We start from the raw sequence: 16,216 nt of genomic DNA, 5'->3' as shown, positions 1-16,216 counted from the left end.
TATGTCACGCGGCTGCCTCACAGGCTCGCACGACGCAAGTAGGATTATCGGAGAGCACGAGTGCAGATACGCAATTGCGATCACTGTGTTAAATATTTCGCGGTGTGCGCAATACCACAACGGGGTTTTACATCAGCTGGTGTTCCACTGTGCACTTTCTGAAGGTACTGAATAGGCGCGATGATATGGGAGGAGTCGACTAAACTTTATTGCTGTATGCGTAAGGACCACTCGATCTGCCGCACGACCATGATCAACATAAGGCGTGCAACATAAATGACTATTTGAATCTGCGTACAGCTTGGCGCTTGTTTTGCCTGTGCGTTTCCCTTGAATATGCAGTTTTGCAGTTCGGTTCAGTACTTACAATAATCTCAATGATGATGCGGCACTGCGCGGCATAAGAACGGTGCGTACCGACTTGCGGAATGACGTGGCTTTCTTCCCAACTTCGAAACGCAATCACCGGCAGCGCGCGCTTCGCCGAAAACGCGCGCGGCAGCGCGCAGTCGCCTCTGCGGGCGAGCTTACGACCTTCAACATTTTCAGCGGTTCACCAGGGGAGCATCCGGCGCTGGCGTCAAGCGCGCAAACTTCAGATTGCCTCGTGTATGCAGTTGGCGTTGGACCTACACTGACGCGCTTAGCAGCACAACACTTCGGTTGCTATGGGCAACAACGACGGTCAGGCGTTCATATCCAGGCAAGCACGAAATGTGGTAACGTGAAATGCCAAGTGACGGCGGTAATAGATCATATTGCCATATCAGAGACGGATCATGGCCGACAGGCCCATGATTGGGAGAGCAACGACTATCGGAAACGGCGCATGTAACCGGCGCACGTTAGAGTGCCACATTTGCGTACCCTGCTGGCGCCGCGTTTCTCGCGCTCTCCCGACGATGCCTACCGAAATCTGTAACTCATAACAACCAGGGGCGTAGCCAGAAATTTTTTTCGGGGGGGGGGGGGGGAGGTTCACCCATACTTCATGTATGTTCGTGCGTGCGTTTGTATGTGTGCGTGCATATATGCGCAAGCAAAATTGAAAAATTTCGGGGGGGTTTGAACCCCCCCAACCCCCCCCTTGGCTACGCCCCTGATCACAACCCTTGCTTGAAACATTTACTCTGTCAGCCGGTCGTTTTTACTCACGATGTCACATAGATAGCGTGACTTCTATACCTTCTGTTGCTGATTTTCTGCATTAAGCGTCATCGCTGACTCGTAAACTGAGTCCGCCATGACGCCTAAACATACTCTGTAAATGTTGCTGCTGCTAAAGCCTTTGAGCGCTCGCTAAGAGGCGGTAGTAAATGTCCTGCGTTGCAGATTGACCGAGAAGATTTCGAGTATGCGTTGCTAAGGCCAAAGCGAGAAGAGTTCTTGCACATTTTTCTCAACCGAGGATTTCTAATTCACAAGTACCTGGACCCAAAGAGACTTCGACAACTTTTTGCCAAGATACAGCATGAAGAGTTCTTTCGGACAGTTTGCTGGGAAGGAGCCCTTGGCCACAGCCTGGTAGGTGTTTAAAAATATTTTATGACTCATAAGACTACCCTTACACTAGGTTTTCCACATCGCCGGTGCATATCTGCGGCGTATTGAGGTTTCACGAATATTACAAAGCCGTTGGCCCGATCGATGAACATGCAGCGTATTTTCAACTCGTAGGGCTCATGAACCCACAACCTTCGGAGAGCGCGTAGGCTCCGTCCCACTGCCGGCAACTTATCTGTTCGTCAGCTTTGTGTCATAATTAGTAGACTACAGTTAGAGATACAAATAATGTCCTCTATACCTCCGCTGGTTATCACCGTCGATATTTGAAAAGTCAGCATTCGTCAAATTGGGCCCTGCAGTGCGTGAGTGTAGGTGTAATCATCTCTTGTCTGATGCCAAAGTGCTCGCACGTCATAGGGACCAGACGGCACATGAGCTCGTTGAAGCTTTTATTAATTTTGAAAGCTGGAGATAACTGTGCGGCTAAGCCTTCCCTTGCGTTAAATAAGGCAGAGATATGGTACCTGGATGCGCATATGTAAGGTTTTTGGTTCTGTTCGTGGTGAACATGTGGTTTGGGCTTTCTATATATTTTCGTTCTTTCTAACAAAAGTGCAGTTGTTAGTATGCGCTTGTGCTGTAGCCTTCTTTGTCTTGTCTTACGTTTATTCGCGCTATTTTCATTCATCATGAATTACCGACTCGCCCAACAGTCTATTCTTCTAAGTTATAGTGTCTCTTTTTTTCGTAAGGTTCCTTATTGAAAATTCTGGGTTGGTGGATGCTGGAATTGTTCGTCCATATGGTGGAAACAATAGTGCACAAGGTAGAAAGAATAGTGGATGTTGTGGAAGCTGTGGCGGTCATAATTGCTGATCGTGGGGAGAGTGGAAAAAATGGTGGCAGATGGTGTTGGTGGTGGTGGCGAGCTTATTTTGGCGTTGAGTGGAAAATGCTGGCTGTTGGCGGCGATGCAAAACATGTTTTGGTGGATGGCTTGGTGAACAAGCTGGTTGACGGTGGCATGATGGAAGCATGGTGGATGATTGGTGGAATGATGGAAGTGCACATGGCATTATGTGCAATCACAGCTGTTATTTCTAATGTCTTCCTGTTGAATGTGCAGAAAAATGTTACAGTTGAATGAAGCCAATCCGGATAATTACGCTTTGTAGCAAGCTTTCTTTTATTCATGCGGCGTCAATAACCGCCTCAAGTTTGTGGAGCACAGCAGCCGTGAATGTTTACATTTTGCGCGCGTACTTATCAGGTTTACATCCGCGATGTGTTGCTGTATTGTGACGTTTACATGTCTAGAGGTGTCGGTGTGAACAGCAACAGTAACTGTGTTACATCGCCGCGCAGTTGTCGAGAAATAAATTAGCTCTGGATGCGCAATTTCCCCTTCCAGCGGGTAGACCAGAAAACAGCCGCCGCTTGATACCGCCACGCTACAAACGCAACTCTGGCAATTATTCACTCACTTACCTCAGCGGCACTTTAAGGTCAAAGTGAAAGTGCATGCGAAGCTAAAATGCAGAAACTTTTACCTACGGCCTGCGTCAAGATAACCCCACCAAGAATGACATCCACCATTATATTCTACCACCATGATTTCCACCAATAGTTACGCATAGCGTACCGACCGAGTCAGTCTACGTGTGATCGGCGCTTCTACGTTTCAGGATACACGATTCCGACGAGTACGAATGACTTTAGCAGCACAGCTGTGACTTCGGCTAACCTAAATGAAGCATATTTCTTTGTGTATGGCGTCCGCACAAGAAACGATCAGAATGCACGTGACGCGCTTCCAGCAAACGCCTCCGGTCACCAACAGCCGCCGGACGCACTCGCCGGCACTTCTCTGACTCGTATGCGAGAACATGGCCTTGTCAATTCGTACGCCTTACTCAACCAATATGATGGCATATTTTTCCAGCGCACTGCACCCGTTTTTGTCCCAGCTGTTATGTAGTTGTAGCTAGTGATACAGCTTCAGATCAGTGCGCTGACACGGCCGCGCTATACGCTGCGCGCAAAAAGCATCACAATACTCAATCAATTGTACGCGCGCATTTATCGAATTTGATAAGAGTCGACATAAATAAAGCCTCTGCACATGTCGCCCTTTCGAAAAAGCGAGAAACGGCTATTAAACTTGGCAGTAATAGCCGGTAAACTGTACCCGCTCCTCGTTCCACTTGATATTTTTTTGGAGCTACGTTGTGAATTGTAAAAGAAAGTTAGCGCTGTTGCCATTATCGAAATGCCATTCGTTTCCGGCAGCAGTTTGTTTGCGTTTAATAACTATGCACATTTTAGTAGGAGGTGAAGGTCGCATCTGGCTCGAGTATGAGACATACAAAGCTGAAGCGAACGGTGCATTAGTGTGTTGACTAGTCATTCTACAGAAGGCAGAAACTGTGTTAGCGTGGCGTAGTGGTAAAGTACGGGGCTCGGGATCGAAAGGTGGCATGTTGGGCTCCTAGTGGCGGAAGTTTTCTTTTTTTTTTCATACGGCTTTTTTTTCTTTTCTTTTTTGCACGAATGCTTTCCACATCGCCTTCTATACAATTATTTATGTGTGACAGCTAGGTACAATGGTCCAGACGCTCTAGAGCCGTTTTAAGCCTCGTTATTCTCCAGCATGCAACGTACGCCAGCATGCGGCATACACCATATGCCACCATCTTCCAGCACCATAATCCACCATAATGTTGGATGGTGGAACCCACCATTCCACACGGTGGATAAATTCTCAGTAGGGTTGTGTCTAAAAATAAAATGAACCATCGATACACTCCCCTTCTTCCGTTCATTCATAAAGAGAGTCTCGTTCGGGTAGACTTGAGTTTTCAGGTTGTATGCGAGGGTTTAATTACGGGAAAACCTTACAAGCCTCATCAAACGCGGAAATTCACCGTCGGCGTCGGCGGCCTCAACACGAGTGGCCCAAAAAAGATCACGTAATAAGGTTATCATATGGCGTTACACATTGCCGAAATTTGTGACGACACCATGACGTCACACGAGGTGGCGCCACGTGATGACGTCCTCACACGACATCGTCAATTGCTCAAAGGTACGCCGATCACGGAGGCACTGTAAAAGCAGGTGAAGCGCAGAGACCTTGCGATGCCTCCGATCCCGGAGGTAGTGCAAAACTCCGTTAGGGGCACGAAGCTTTCGGGGGGGGGGGGAGGTTAGGACCAATACATCGACTGACAAGCAAACGAAGATGGGTTTCGCCTTCCAGTAGTCTTAGGCAAATGCATTACGGAAACTTGAGTTTAGGTCAGCTGCAAACTCGTAAAAAATTCGCGTGCTTCGGGATGCCATCTGGCAAAAATGTTCGTTTCACACTCGCCGTCATGGCTTCGAGCAGAGCTGGTTAACACTGCCCGGATTACGCACTCAAAAATATTGATTACGGTAGACTGGAGGACGACCGCCACAGTAGCTGGAATGCCAGAGCATCGCACGGTTTTTCCGAAGATCGTAGGTTTGGTCGCTGCCGACAGTAAGCTGTCGTTTCATCCGCTTTAATTTCTTCACATTTATTTAGTAAATTACAGTTAAGGACTACAAATAATGTGCCCGATACCTTCCTTCGCTGCACTGTTTATTGGCTTCATTTGGTTGAGAGTTTTCAGAAGTTTCTGAGCGCACGAAAGAACGGGACTAACATGACGAAAGAAAAAGAAAAACAAGATTATTTCTAATGTCATCACGAATGGCAATGCAACTTTAGGGCTCGGTCTTGCCTCCTTGCGATTCCTCCTCCGCACCGTGTATTCCACAGCACTAATATGACCAAGAGCAGACAGGGAAGTTCTCGGTGTGTGCAATAAATACCTGTCACACCACTTGCACCTGAGGTTTTCGAAGAAATAATGCGCCAGGATATACGTGAAGCAAGGCAGTGGGACATTGTTCAGGGCCCTATTAGACGTCGCATGTCCTCACGAAATAAAACAATTGTGACTTGGTAAATGGTACTCGAAATATTTACTTGCCTCTTGTGATAACGCTTTGATCGGGTAAGCTACAGAGACGGGACTGGTCTCAAGCATTGTTTTTTCGCGAGGCGTCCCATGCGGTCACCATATGCTGCAACGTAACTGTCGAAGAAAATCTCAATGTTTGAAAATCGGCCTCCACATTGGAGTCATTCTAGAGATCAGTATCGATATTCTTCTCGAATACTGGCGCCAGATACCGTCCAGAAATGTTCCATATATGAGGAGACCTGGGAAGTGCGTTCTTTCAAATGGTGGCTTTAGGTGACGTTCCGTTCAACAACCCATTACCCACCCCCCGTGCTCTAACCTGCTTCATCATCCCGGCCCATCAGGATACTAAGTTTCGTGGGTGCGGCCCGCTAGCTGAGCTGAGCTTGAGGCCCCTGCTCCACGCACTGAAACTTGTAACCGCATGGCTGCCGCCTTTACTGCCATGTTGGAAAGATACAAACGTTTACAGATCCTGAGACGCTCGCCAGATTCGACAGTAGTGACCAGTTTTATTCTCCCTATATGACGAAGTATTTTACAGGCAACTGCGTCCATATCCTTCTTTCCGACTTTGTGGTGCCGTACTTCAGGGCAGCGAGCCATACAACAACAAAAAATGCACGAAGCTTGCACTAAGTTGCGCAAAGCTTGGCACAGCGAAGCACAGGCCCGTCGCTGCTCGCTGGGCAACCTATTTCTCCATTTCTCTGTATTTCTCTATAGAGCTAGGTGGCCTTTTTTAACTATCTTTAGTTTTCTCTTTCTTTTTCACTCTCTTCTCTCTGTTTGTTTTGTGTTTGTTTATTTATATTCCTTTCTTTCTCTCTTTTCAAATTTTTCCTCCTTCTTTCTGGTTCTCTCTCTCTCTTTATCTTCCGTTCTTACCTTTGTCTCACTCTCTCTATTTCTCGCTGGCTTCCTCTTTCGATGTTTCTTCTATATCTCTATTCGTTTCATTCGCTTCCTTGATTCTATTTCTTTCTCTGCATTTCACCCTTCCTCACTCTTTGTATGCTATGCTTTTACTCTCTCGTCCTCCTTTCCATCCTCCTCACCCTCACATCTCTCCTTCTCACCGTCACTTCCCTTTTTGACCCCCTTGATATACGATACTACAAAATGCTATGCTATGTTCTGCCAGCCAGCCTGGATAGCCGAGCGGTTAAGACGCTCGCTTTAGGACCGTGGGTACGCGGGTTAGAATCCCGCTACCTCATGAGGAATTTTTAGAGCGCTGTTCTTTGGCGCCTGTTCTTGCGTTGAACGGCGTCGCCGTTGTCGTCGTCGGCGTAACTGATAGAGCAAACGAGCACGAAAGAAAGCGAACGCGGAGTCTGTCGATACCACGGCCCTATGGCCTCTAACCTCGCTTTCTTGTTCCGTCACGGGGGCTTGAGGCGACAAGACGCACCTCGCCAGGGTTCTGCGACTTTCCGCCCGAAATACCCGAGTTACTGGATTTGCGACGCTCTAATTTTCTCAAGGATACGACCAGTGCTCCGGCACCATATGGGCATCATGTAGGGTACGTCGGAGCAGTGTACTCTTGTTTTGGATGCTTTTTCCCGCACCTTCGACACGGCAGCGTCGCTAACCCTCACCGCCGGAGCCTCACCGGCGGTAGGGCGAAACGCGACCCTGCGTTCCGGCGTGATTGACGACGAAACAACCATGGAAGACGAGCTCGAAGATCATCAAGCCACTTCTGTGCATGTTGTGAGCCGCCACGCTAGCCCACAGACCATAATCCTGAGACTGGGCACACAGCTGAACCGCGCAACGTATCCGACCTATCAAGTCACCAACGCCATCGGTGTCGCGGCTGGACTCACGGCGTCTGAAGTGCCCGGCGTCAACATACAAGTAAGAACGCTACAGAACCTTGTCACGGCAACAAGCGGGCGAGAATCAGTGACGCAGAAACTCGCTGGCTTGCGCTCACTGACGCTTAACGGAAAACGCCACGATGTGACCGCCTATGCTGCAGCCGAAGCACACCACCCACGCTGCGTTGTTCATGGCCTTTGCAAGCATATTCCTGACGACCAGCTTCTCATCATCATTAGCATCGAAGACCGGCAGATTCTGGCAGCACGTCGCATAGGCCAGTCAGAGACTATACTCCTCACAGTGAATGGTGCCACAGTGTCCAAGGAAGTCAAGATGGGCCTGTGGCTCACAAAAACACAACCTTTTCGCCCTCGCGCGGTACAATGCACCATTTGTTTAACCATAGGCCACCACGCCGGTGCATGTCCCACGGCACATGAATTCACTCGTTGCGAGACAGGTGATCAACAGCTCCCTGCCGGCCAATAACCTGAACGTACAGCGCACGAATGTGAACTTTAGTGATTCAACTGCGAGAGACCGAATGGGGCTAGCGACCCATGGTGTCCCAAGAAACAGCCAGCCGACAAGCTCGCCCGCATCGCCACGGAAAAAAGACGACTCAGGAGCACACCAACGGACTCTGCTGAGCCTCAGATAAGCCAAACAAGCCACAGTCGACCAACCGAACCAACAAAGAACAACAACCAAAACTATCCCTTTCTCCCGCTACAGAACCGATTTTCAGCTTTACAAAATACCACACCGGACCCACAACCGGAACACCAATCCAGGTCTGGCAGCCTGCCAGGATACACAACGAAACCACTGGCGCCACCGCCACCGCCACCCAAGCCGAAAAGCCCAGGGTATGTTCGGGCACTTCTCTTCCAGAAGCCCCCTGCGTCTTCCGAATAACCGCTGCACAAGCAGCCAAGGCACTCTCCATCGGACATGGTGAGTCCGTCCTTCACTGCACTTGGTCGCAGTGCCAGCAAACATAACACCCCTTCACTTTCATACACGTCGACTCCACCTTACGCTGGTCCACAGGTGTCAGCATTACCGCAGTATTTTCTCGTATATAAGGCTGAGACAGATACGCGGTTAGAAACAATAGAAAGACAACTGAACCTTCTGCAGAAGCAGCAAGTAGAGATCCTCAAGCAACTAGCAGCGCTCGCGCAATCGCTTGAGCTCCTCAGAAATGCAGCAACTATGCGCAGACGTAGTACAGTTCGTGACGATGCCCACCCGTATAAACATGTCAATACTAATAATGGCAACGTCGGGTAATTCTCAGCATGTTTCGTCACAACCCACTGCGGACATTATCGCGTGGCAGTGGAACTGTCGAGGTATTCGCCGTAAACGCAGCTCCCTCTTACAACTCATCACGCAATCACCACGTAAACCTGAGGTCATAGTTCTCCAGGAACCATTAGTATTATTCTCCTTACATGGCTATACAACCTACAGTGCTCCTAGCATCCCACAAAAACGTGGGCATGAAACTGCACAAGTCTCGTACCGCATCATGGCCTTAGCGCTGGTATCGGACAAACACACCGTTGTGCAGGAACCTCTCGACAACCTGAATAATGCCAAACAAGAAAGCGTATTCTTGAAATGTAGATTTTTCCGACAGTACGCCATAAGCATCATCAATACATACCGCCTACCTGATTCTAAAATGCACCGTAGCCCATGGCACAACGTTTTCAAGCAACTTTAAAAATTGGACTTGTGTGGACAGGCGGTTTCAATAGCAGTCATAGCTACTGGGGTACCATGCCTCCTCGGAGGCCGGGATGACCCTTCTCAACTTGGCCCACACACACACCACCTCTCTCTTCTCAATTATGTCAGCACGCCCACTAGAACCGGTAATTATGTGCAACGTGACACCAATCCCGATTTGGCATGGAGCATGACAAAGGAGACACCGGACTGGCGCAATTTGGGTGAAAGATTTGGCAGTGATCACTGCATTCTCAAAAGTACCATTCCCTTACCTAATCGACAAGGAGGTCCCAGGCGCGGGTACTACTCAATACCGCTGGAGCTCACAGACTGGGACGCCTTTCGCAGGGTCTCTACAAAAATAAAAACGTCGACACTTGACCATTGGGACTGCTCTCTCCTTACGGCACATAGACAAACCACCAAAGAAGTTCAACGCAACGATGACAACCCACAAATTGACCGACACCTTGTAGCGATGTAGGACAAAAGGCATGCGCTAATTAGGAGATGGAAACGAAACAAACTAAACAAACGTGTCAAATCCCGCATAAAAGGGGTCACGCGAGAAGCGCGAGAGTATGCGGACAAGTTGGCCACCGACAATTGGCTGGATATATCTGAGCACGCAGCCAACAACTTACACACGAGCAGAGCGTGGTCTCTTTTTCGGACCTTGCTTGGGCAACCCGAACGAAAGAACCACCTAGAAGTAATGCAACTCAAGAAAGGGATCGACTCGGAAACCGTGGCTGAACAAATCGCTGAGCACTTCTTTCCAAATAGCTACGACCGTCCGTTGCACTCATTCTCTTCTGATATAAGCAGACCACACTCCTTCCAATCTCGACCGCCCCTTCTCAATGGGGGAGCTGCTAATGGCCATCGACGCCTGCAAACGGCACACAGCGCCAGGCCGGGACGGGATAAGCAATAAGATGTTGAGAAATTTGCCCGAAACTCAACTGCAGTTTCTCCTGGACACAATCAACCAAAACTACGTCAAAAATTTTCTTACCAACCGCATGGTTGCCGTGCAGGTAAACGAAGTCAAAGCACGCACGCGGCGGCACCAACAAGGCGTGCCACAAGGGTCAATTTTGTCACCGACACTCTTTTCTCTCGCTCTAAACGGTCTGACGCGCGACCTCAGGTCTCAGATCGCGATCTCTGTACCAGACCTTCATTTTACAATAGATGCGGATGACATCACTTTCTGGGCCAAGGAAGGTTGCCCATCAGAAATACAACACACGCTACAGTCGGCCATTGACACTACAGCTCGATACCTTGAAGAAAGAGGGCTCACTATCCAGTGCCAAACCCGAATATATCGCAGTCACAAACAGGAAACTTCCAAGCGCCCAGGAAGACCGGCAACTCGTTACACTCTCCATAAAGAATGACCCCATTCCGAGGAAGCCCTGCATAAAAGTTCTAGACTTCTGGTTGCAAGACGACGGCAAGTCAAAGGAGTGGTTTCTACATACAACACAACAGTTGCAGCGAGTTCACGGTCTCTGAAAACGCACAACACGCAAGCTGAGAGGAATCAAAGAACATCGAAAGAGGCGCATGACCCTGGCCTTCGCCATTCCCCGCGTCATGTATCAATATCCATATTTTGAAATTAGCAAGACCCAAAAATCCGAGCTCGAGACCCTACTTCGTCAGATTTCTCGCACTATATTGGGTACCCCTCAATACGCCATCTCTAATGGGGTTCGTCAAATTCTCGCACTATATTGGGTACCCCTCAATACGCCATCTCTAATGGGGTTCGTCAGATTTCTCGCACTATATTGGGTACCCCTCAATACGCCATCTCTAATGGGGTTCGAGGAACGGCTATCCTTCCAAACCTCGACGAGTTGGCTCAAATTCACCGGGAAGCGCAATTCACGCGCCTCAGACTATCCGCACAAGGATACGCCCTGCTTCGGGAATTGGGCTACGATATATCGCCGCCTGTAGCGTTCGAAGCAACCTCGCCCCCATGGGAGACGCTCAACCAGATCACCGTTGAACCTGTACCGCGGCACATGGATCGAGATAAATAAACAGGACGACGCGAAGCACGCGTCCAACATCTCCAGGAAACCACAGGAGAGTGGATCTTGTACACGGACGCATCTCCGTCTCGGACCGGCGAGGGCTTTTGAACGGGAATAGCTTCCGATAGACTACCACTGTCATGGGGCTTCCATTATAACATCAGTACGCGATGCATGGCGGAAATCACGGCCATAGTAGAGGCAGTTACCATACCCAACACAAATGCCCGTTGTTTACTGATACGCACAGATAGCCAAGCAGCCTGTCGAGCATTCGCGACAGGTGACGTTCCAGACGCGCATTACAGCACACTAACGAAGCACTTAGATGCCCACCTTTCGTTAAGTGCTTGAATACAGTGGATACCTGGTCACTCGGGGGTCAGAGGGAATGAAGTGGCACACGCCATGTCCCGCGTCGGTCTCCCGGGCCCTTCCATGTGGTGGCCGGATTCCCCGAAGCGAACCGAATTACTTGCTATGGTGCGTTTAGACAGGCGCGAACGACGAAGGGAAGGGGGATAGGGAAGGGGAGAGGTGATGTGGATAGGGAAAGGGGAGAGAGAGGTGGAGAGGGGAAGTGGAGAAGGTTTGCGCATGCGCAGTAAGGGTGGTCACGCCGCACACCACCACAACCACCACCACCGGATTGAGCTCCGCTATCTAAATACCTACCAATCTCAGACCTGCGACCCTGGAGGAGTGGCTGGCGGACTCCTTCCCAGACATCATGAAGGCACTACTCGGACATTTGAAACTTTTAGGTCTGTCTGATAGCTAAGCCTTGCCTTCTTTTTATTAGTGGACCCGGACTGCATAGAGTTCGTGTTTTTTAATAAAGCTTTTCTCTCTCTCTTCCGTCACGCGCGCTGGCCCCTCGGTCGGAGCTCGCGCGTATGCAGAGCTCGCCCGTGCACTGCGACTGGATTCGCTTGTCCTAACGTGGCTGTCAGCGTCTCGCTTGGTTCGCGACGCCTGCAATCCGCAGAGTGGTATGCGTAGCACTCGAGAGCTATCGGCGTTTTGCTTGTATGCGCGACTCCTGCATTGCACAGAGTGGTGGGCGTAGAACTCGAGCGCTGACAGATTCTGTGGCAGTATGTGAAAAAATGTTAGTGCTGCAGCTGCGTATGGCCAAACTTCAAACACAGTTGACGTTGCCCCAACACGAAGGTGCACTCAGAATGCGCATTAGAGAGAATCGTAATCGTCGGTGAATTTTTTGGCCAAGATTTTCTGCTTCTTTATGTATTTCTTTCATTCTGTCGCTGTTGTCTCTTTCTTCGCCCTCCTCCTCACCCCCACACCTTTCCTTCGCTTTGGGCTTGCCCCTTGCGATACGACGGAAAAATTGGCGCACGTGTTCTGGGAGCGAAGCACAAGACGAAGGGGATGAAGAGAGCGCGTGCCGGTTCATGATGATGATAATCTTGCGTCACAACATTTTGCGTCGAGCTTGAAAAGCTTCGCTGTTAAAATGCCAGGGCCGATTGTAGCATGCAGCAGTGAACGTGAGTGAGACGTCACCCGAAACCTTCAACCAAAACTAAATTCACACGACATGAATATACAGTGAGGTGTAACGTTCAGGCTTCATCGAAGTTGGACTGTCACATAAAGTTGAGTTGTTGGCACATGGCAACAGAAACGCAGACGACGAGACAGCACGATCCACACGACGCGCAATTCCGTGCAATCGGCCGCACTCTCGTATGTTGTTGTTGTTGATATGGGCACGCGCGCTCCTTTTTTCTACGTAGCCAGCCCATTACACATGCAACCACTGCCTTGTGCAAACCGCGCCCGAATGACTAGGAACCTTCCGGATTATTAGAGACCCTGCGATAAGACTACACGCACAACGTGAACATTAGAGTTTATTGTGGAACATAGGCGGCCAGCAGCGATAACGCTGGAAAATTCGATGGAGCATGTATAAATGCCGACGCCTTTACCGCTTGGCAGATTCGATGGCCGACGACTGTCCTCACCGCTATCAGTTCAATGTGCGACTTGCATGTGCTTTGGCCTTCCATTTTCCGGGCACAAGTTCGCCTCAATAAAGAGTTTTGTCTTTGAGCACGCTGACTGCTGCTTCATTCAACGTCATGACCACGTGACAATATGGCGGTGCCATCAAGCAAACCCGCCTGCAAACGCTCCTTTCCCACGCAGTAAATTGCATAAAAAATCCACAACATATCCACGGGGTGAATGATGATGAGTGGGGCGAAGTTCCGGAAAGAATCATCGGTTAACCATGAATACTCTGAGTAATTCGCCCAGTATATGATCAAGTAAACACCTGAGAAACACCGTGTATATATTAAACATCAAACTTTTATTGTACTGTTTCGGGATTCCGATACCGCGCCACTGCGCTTTCGTCGAGCGCCGCGAGCTGCCCGTAGCTTTCCTCGTGGAGAGCAGGCATCATCATCATTTATTGTACTGTTGGTTTACGTGGTCCCTTCATTACAACGGTCACCCTAGCGTACGTCGCCGCGCTAAATCGAACGATTGCCTTCCACCAATGACACGCGCCATATGTAAATCTTCCGTGAATTCTGCCCAGTACATCATCAACGACGTGAGATCGGGCGTGTTTATGCTAAAGGGCGATGAGAGTCATGGCGACTTGCAGCTCACTTTAACTTTATATGTACGCTGTGAACTTTTATTGCTTAATCACGCACAGGAGAAATCTCACACAGGCACTACCTTGGAGGTCAAAATACAGTGTCTGTGTATACGGGGTGGTCAGTGAATGGTTTTGCAGCGTGAGCAGTCGGTTTTTTCAATCAATAGTGAGTCAGGAGGGCAGATCACTATGAACTTTTAAAGACGGCTCTCTCTAAGGTACACCGATCTAGCCTAGCGTGCCAGTCACTTGTGTTTGCGGAACCAACAGCCCGAGCCGGTCTGGGTGCATGCGACTTCTGTTGCTACACCGCGGTGATGAGTGTCGAGGTTTCCGCTGTTGCTTACCCGTGCTTTGCATGCGCCCGGGTAATCCAGTCGCCTTGTTGGGCTCCGCCCACGAGGTCCATGTCGGTCGTTTCCGTTCTGTGCTCAGCGACTCTGTTCGCTGCGACGAACGGCGGCCCCCTTGTCCGAGTAGGACACCGCTGGCTTTCGGCCACGCGGTACTCCCTGGGTACGTCTAGTTTGTGTGAGGCGACTAAGGTTGCCGCGCCAAACGGTAGCCCCTATGCGGTCGCAGTTCAGTGCGCGACGATTGGACTCGTCGAGCCGAACTGCGGTCCCCCCGTCCGGTTAGGACCCCGCCGGCTTCCGGCCGTGCGGTATTTCTCGGGTACGTCTGTTTTGTGTGCGGCGACTGAAGTTGCAGCACCAAACTGTAGCCCCATGGCCGAGTCTCTCTGGCGTGGGGCCGTGAGACTGGTTACGTCTGTTTGGCGCTTTGCGCCGAGCAGTAGCCCCCTTGTCCGGGCAGGGACCGTCTTTCCGAAACAAATCTTCCCCTCCTCAACCCGGGGGAGGGGGGAGGCGGTACCGGAATGGACGTACGGATGATGATGGGTTGATGAGTGTCGTAGAACTCTGGGACAAAGCGCCTCCGGGTGCCGCGTCTCCTTCCATCTGACAACGGCACCCGCTAGCAGACGCTGCCTGCGTCGGCCTCGCGAGGCGAGAGAGAGAGAGGGGGGGGGCGGGTGGACTACAGCACACATCTGCAACGCAGCGAGTGCCTCCGTGCCATCTAGGGATCTTTCTGAGAACTAGAGGTGGCTATGACAGCGCCATCTACTGAGCACTCCAAGAACTAGAGGTGGCTACCTACCACTACTACTACATACTACAGAGGAGGGACAGACCCACACCCTAAGGAGCTTCGCCCCTTAGGGTGTGGCCACTCGACTAACTATGGCGTGGTATCGAGGACTCCGCATTTTTGGGGCGTTTCTCCGTGGCACACGCCATGCAATCATCACCGTACCTTTTTGTGTGCTTTTTGTACCTTTTTTGTGTGCTCATTACAGCGATGTGCCGTCGAAGACTGCGGTATCGCCCGCGGAATCTCTAAATGAGCGATCAATTATGTTTTTCACCCTCAACGCTTCGCGCAACCACAGGTGTTCACTTTGAATAAATGTTTTTGGTGTTCGGGAGGCCGAAGAACCAGCGCGGCGCCATGTTTTGCTCAGGAATCTTACGCCCGTCTCCTCCCAGCAATGGGGTAGTGCACTGATGGCTGGTCATAAAACACTTGTCACTTGATGGCTGCTCCGCCCACGACGGTTCCGTGCTTTCAATGCCTTTGAAAACGAGGGGGTGGGGGAGACGGCAGGAGACGACGGGACCTCGGAAGATGCGTACGTGTTTCGGCCCCTTCTGGCCGGCGGCTATGCTTTGTCAGTCAGTGGCGGTTACTTCCTCTCGTTCGGGCTCCTGGCATCGGCGGGCGCGCGCCCTTCAGTATTCAGTCCGGGAGTCATCAGGAAAAACGGAGTCGGACACCGAGGGAGGATGATATTCTACGGCGTTGCCACAGTGAGAATGCAGCTGCCGTGTGCTTCTTCGGACCAGATTGTTTTGACTTTTGACAAGCGATCCGCAGATGAGCGCCGATGTGTCCTGACAACTCGAAAACATTCCGCTGGATTTTTGTGTTCGTTTGGAGTTCAGTAAGCCGTTTCTTTCCTTTATATCATGTTACTTTTCGTGTTTTTATTATGTGAAATATGTGCTGCGTTTATTAATGTCTACATTGTCACATATTTTCTTTAGATTTGTTTGTTTGTGAACAGTGTTTGGCTTTGTTGTGCGCGTCGAAGTAGGTTAAGTGCTCTGCTTTAGCGATGTTGTCAGCCTAGAAGTAAATTTACAGCGCAAACGCAAAGGCGCACCACAAAGAAAGAAATGACACACACAAGCGCTGTTTGTGTGTGTCGTTTCTTTCTTTGTGGTGCGTCTTTGCGTTTGCGCTGTAAATTTACTTCTAGGATTATGAACCAACTAGGCCCAAAAGAAGTTTTACTGATGTTGTCAGCATTTGCGTGAGTCGTCTTGTTCGTTTGTCGCGTTGACGTGCGCCAGCTAAGC

General features: G+C 50.1%; 1 protein-coding gene across 1 annotated transcript in view; it reads left to right on the top strand.

Moving 5' to 3' along the window:
* The window catches only part of LOC119382222 (transient receptor potential cation channel subfamily M member-like 2), a 307,967-nt gene that overhangs the window by 16,789 nt on the left and 274,962 nt on the right, over positions 1-16,216 (top strand). Inside the window, exon 6 of the mRNA XM_037649936.2 lies at positions 1,333-1,524. Within this exon, the coding sequence (XP_037505864.1) occupies positions 1,333-1,524 (192 nt within the window). The remainder of the gene's footprint in view (positions 1-1,332; positions 1,525-16,216) is intronic.

This window comes from Rhipicephalus sanguineus, chromosome 2 (genome assembly GCF_013339695.2).
Source record: "Rhipicephalus sanguineus isolate Rsan-2018 chromosome 2, BIME_Rsan_1.4, whole genome shotgun sequence".
Lineage (NCBI taxonomy): Eukaryota > Metazoa > Arthropoda > Arachnida > Ixodida > Ixodidae > Rhipicephalus > Rhipicephalus sanguineus.
The sequence above is the reverse complement of the archived record's forward strand: the minus strand, read 5'-3'. Positions and strand labels throughout refer to the sequence as shown.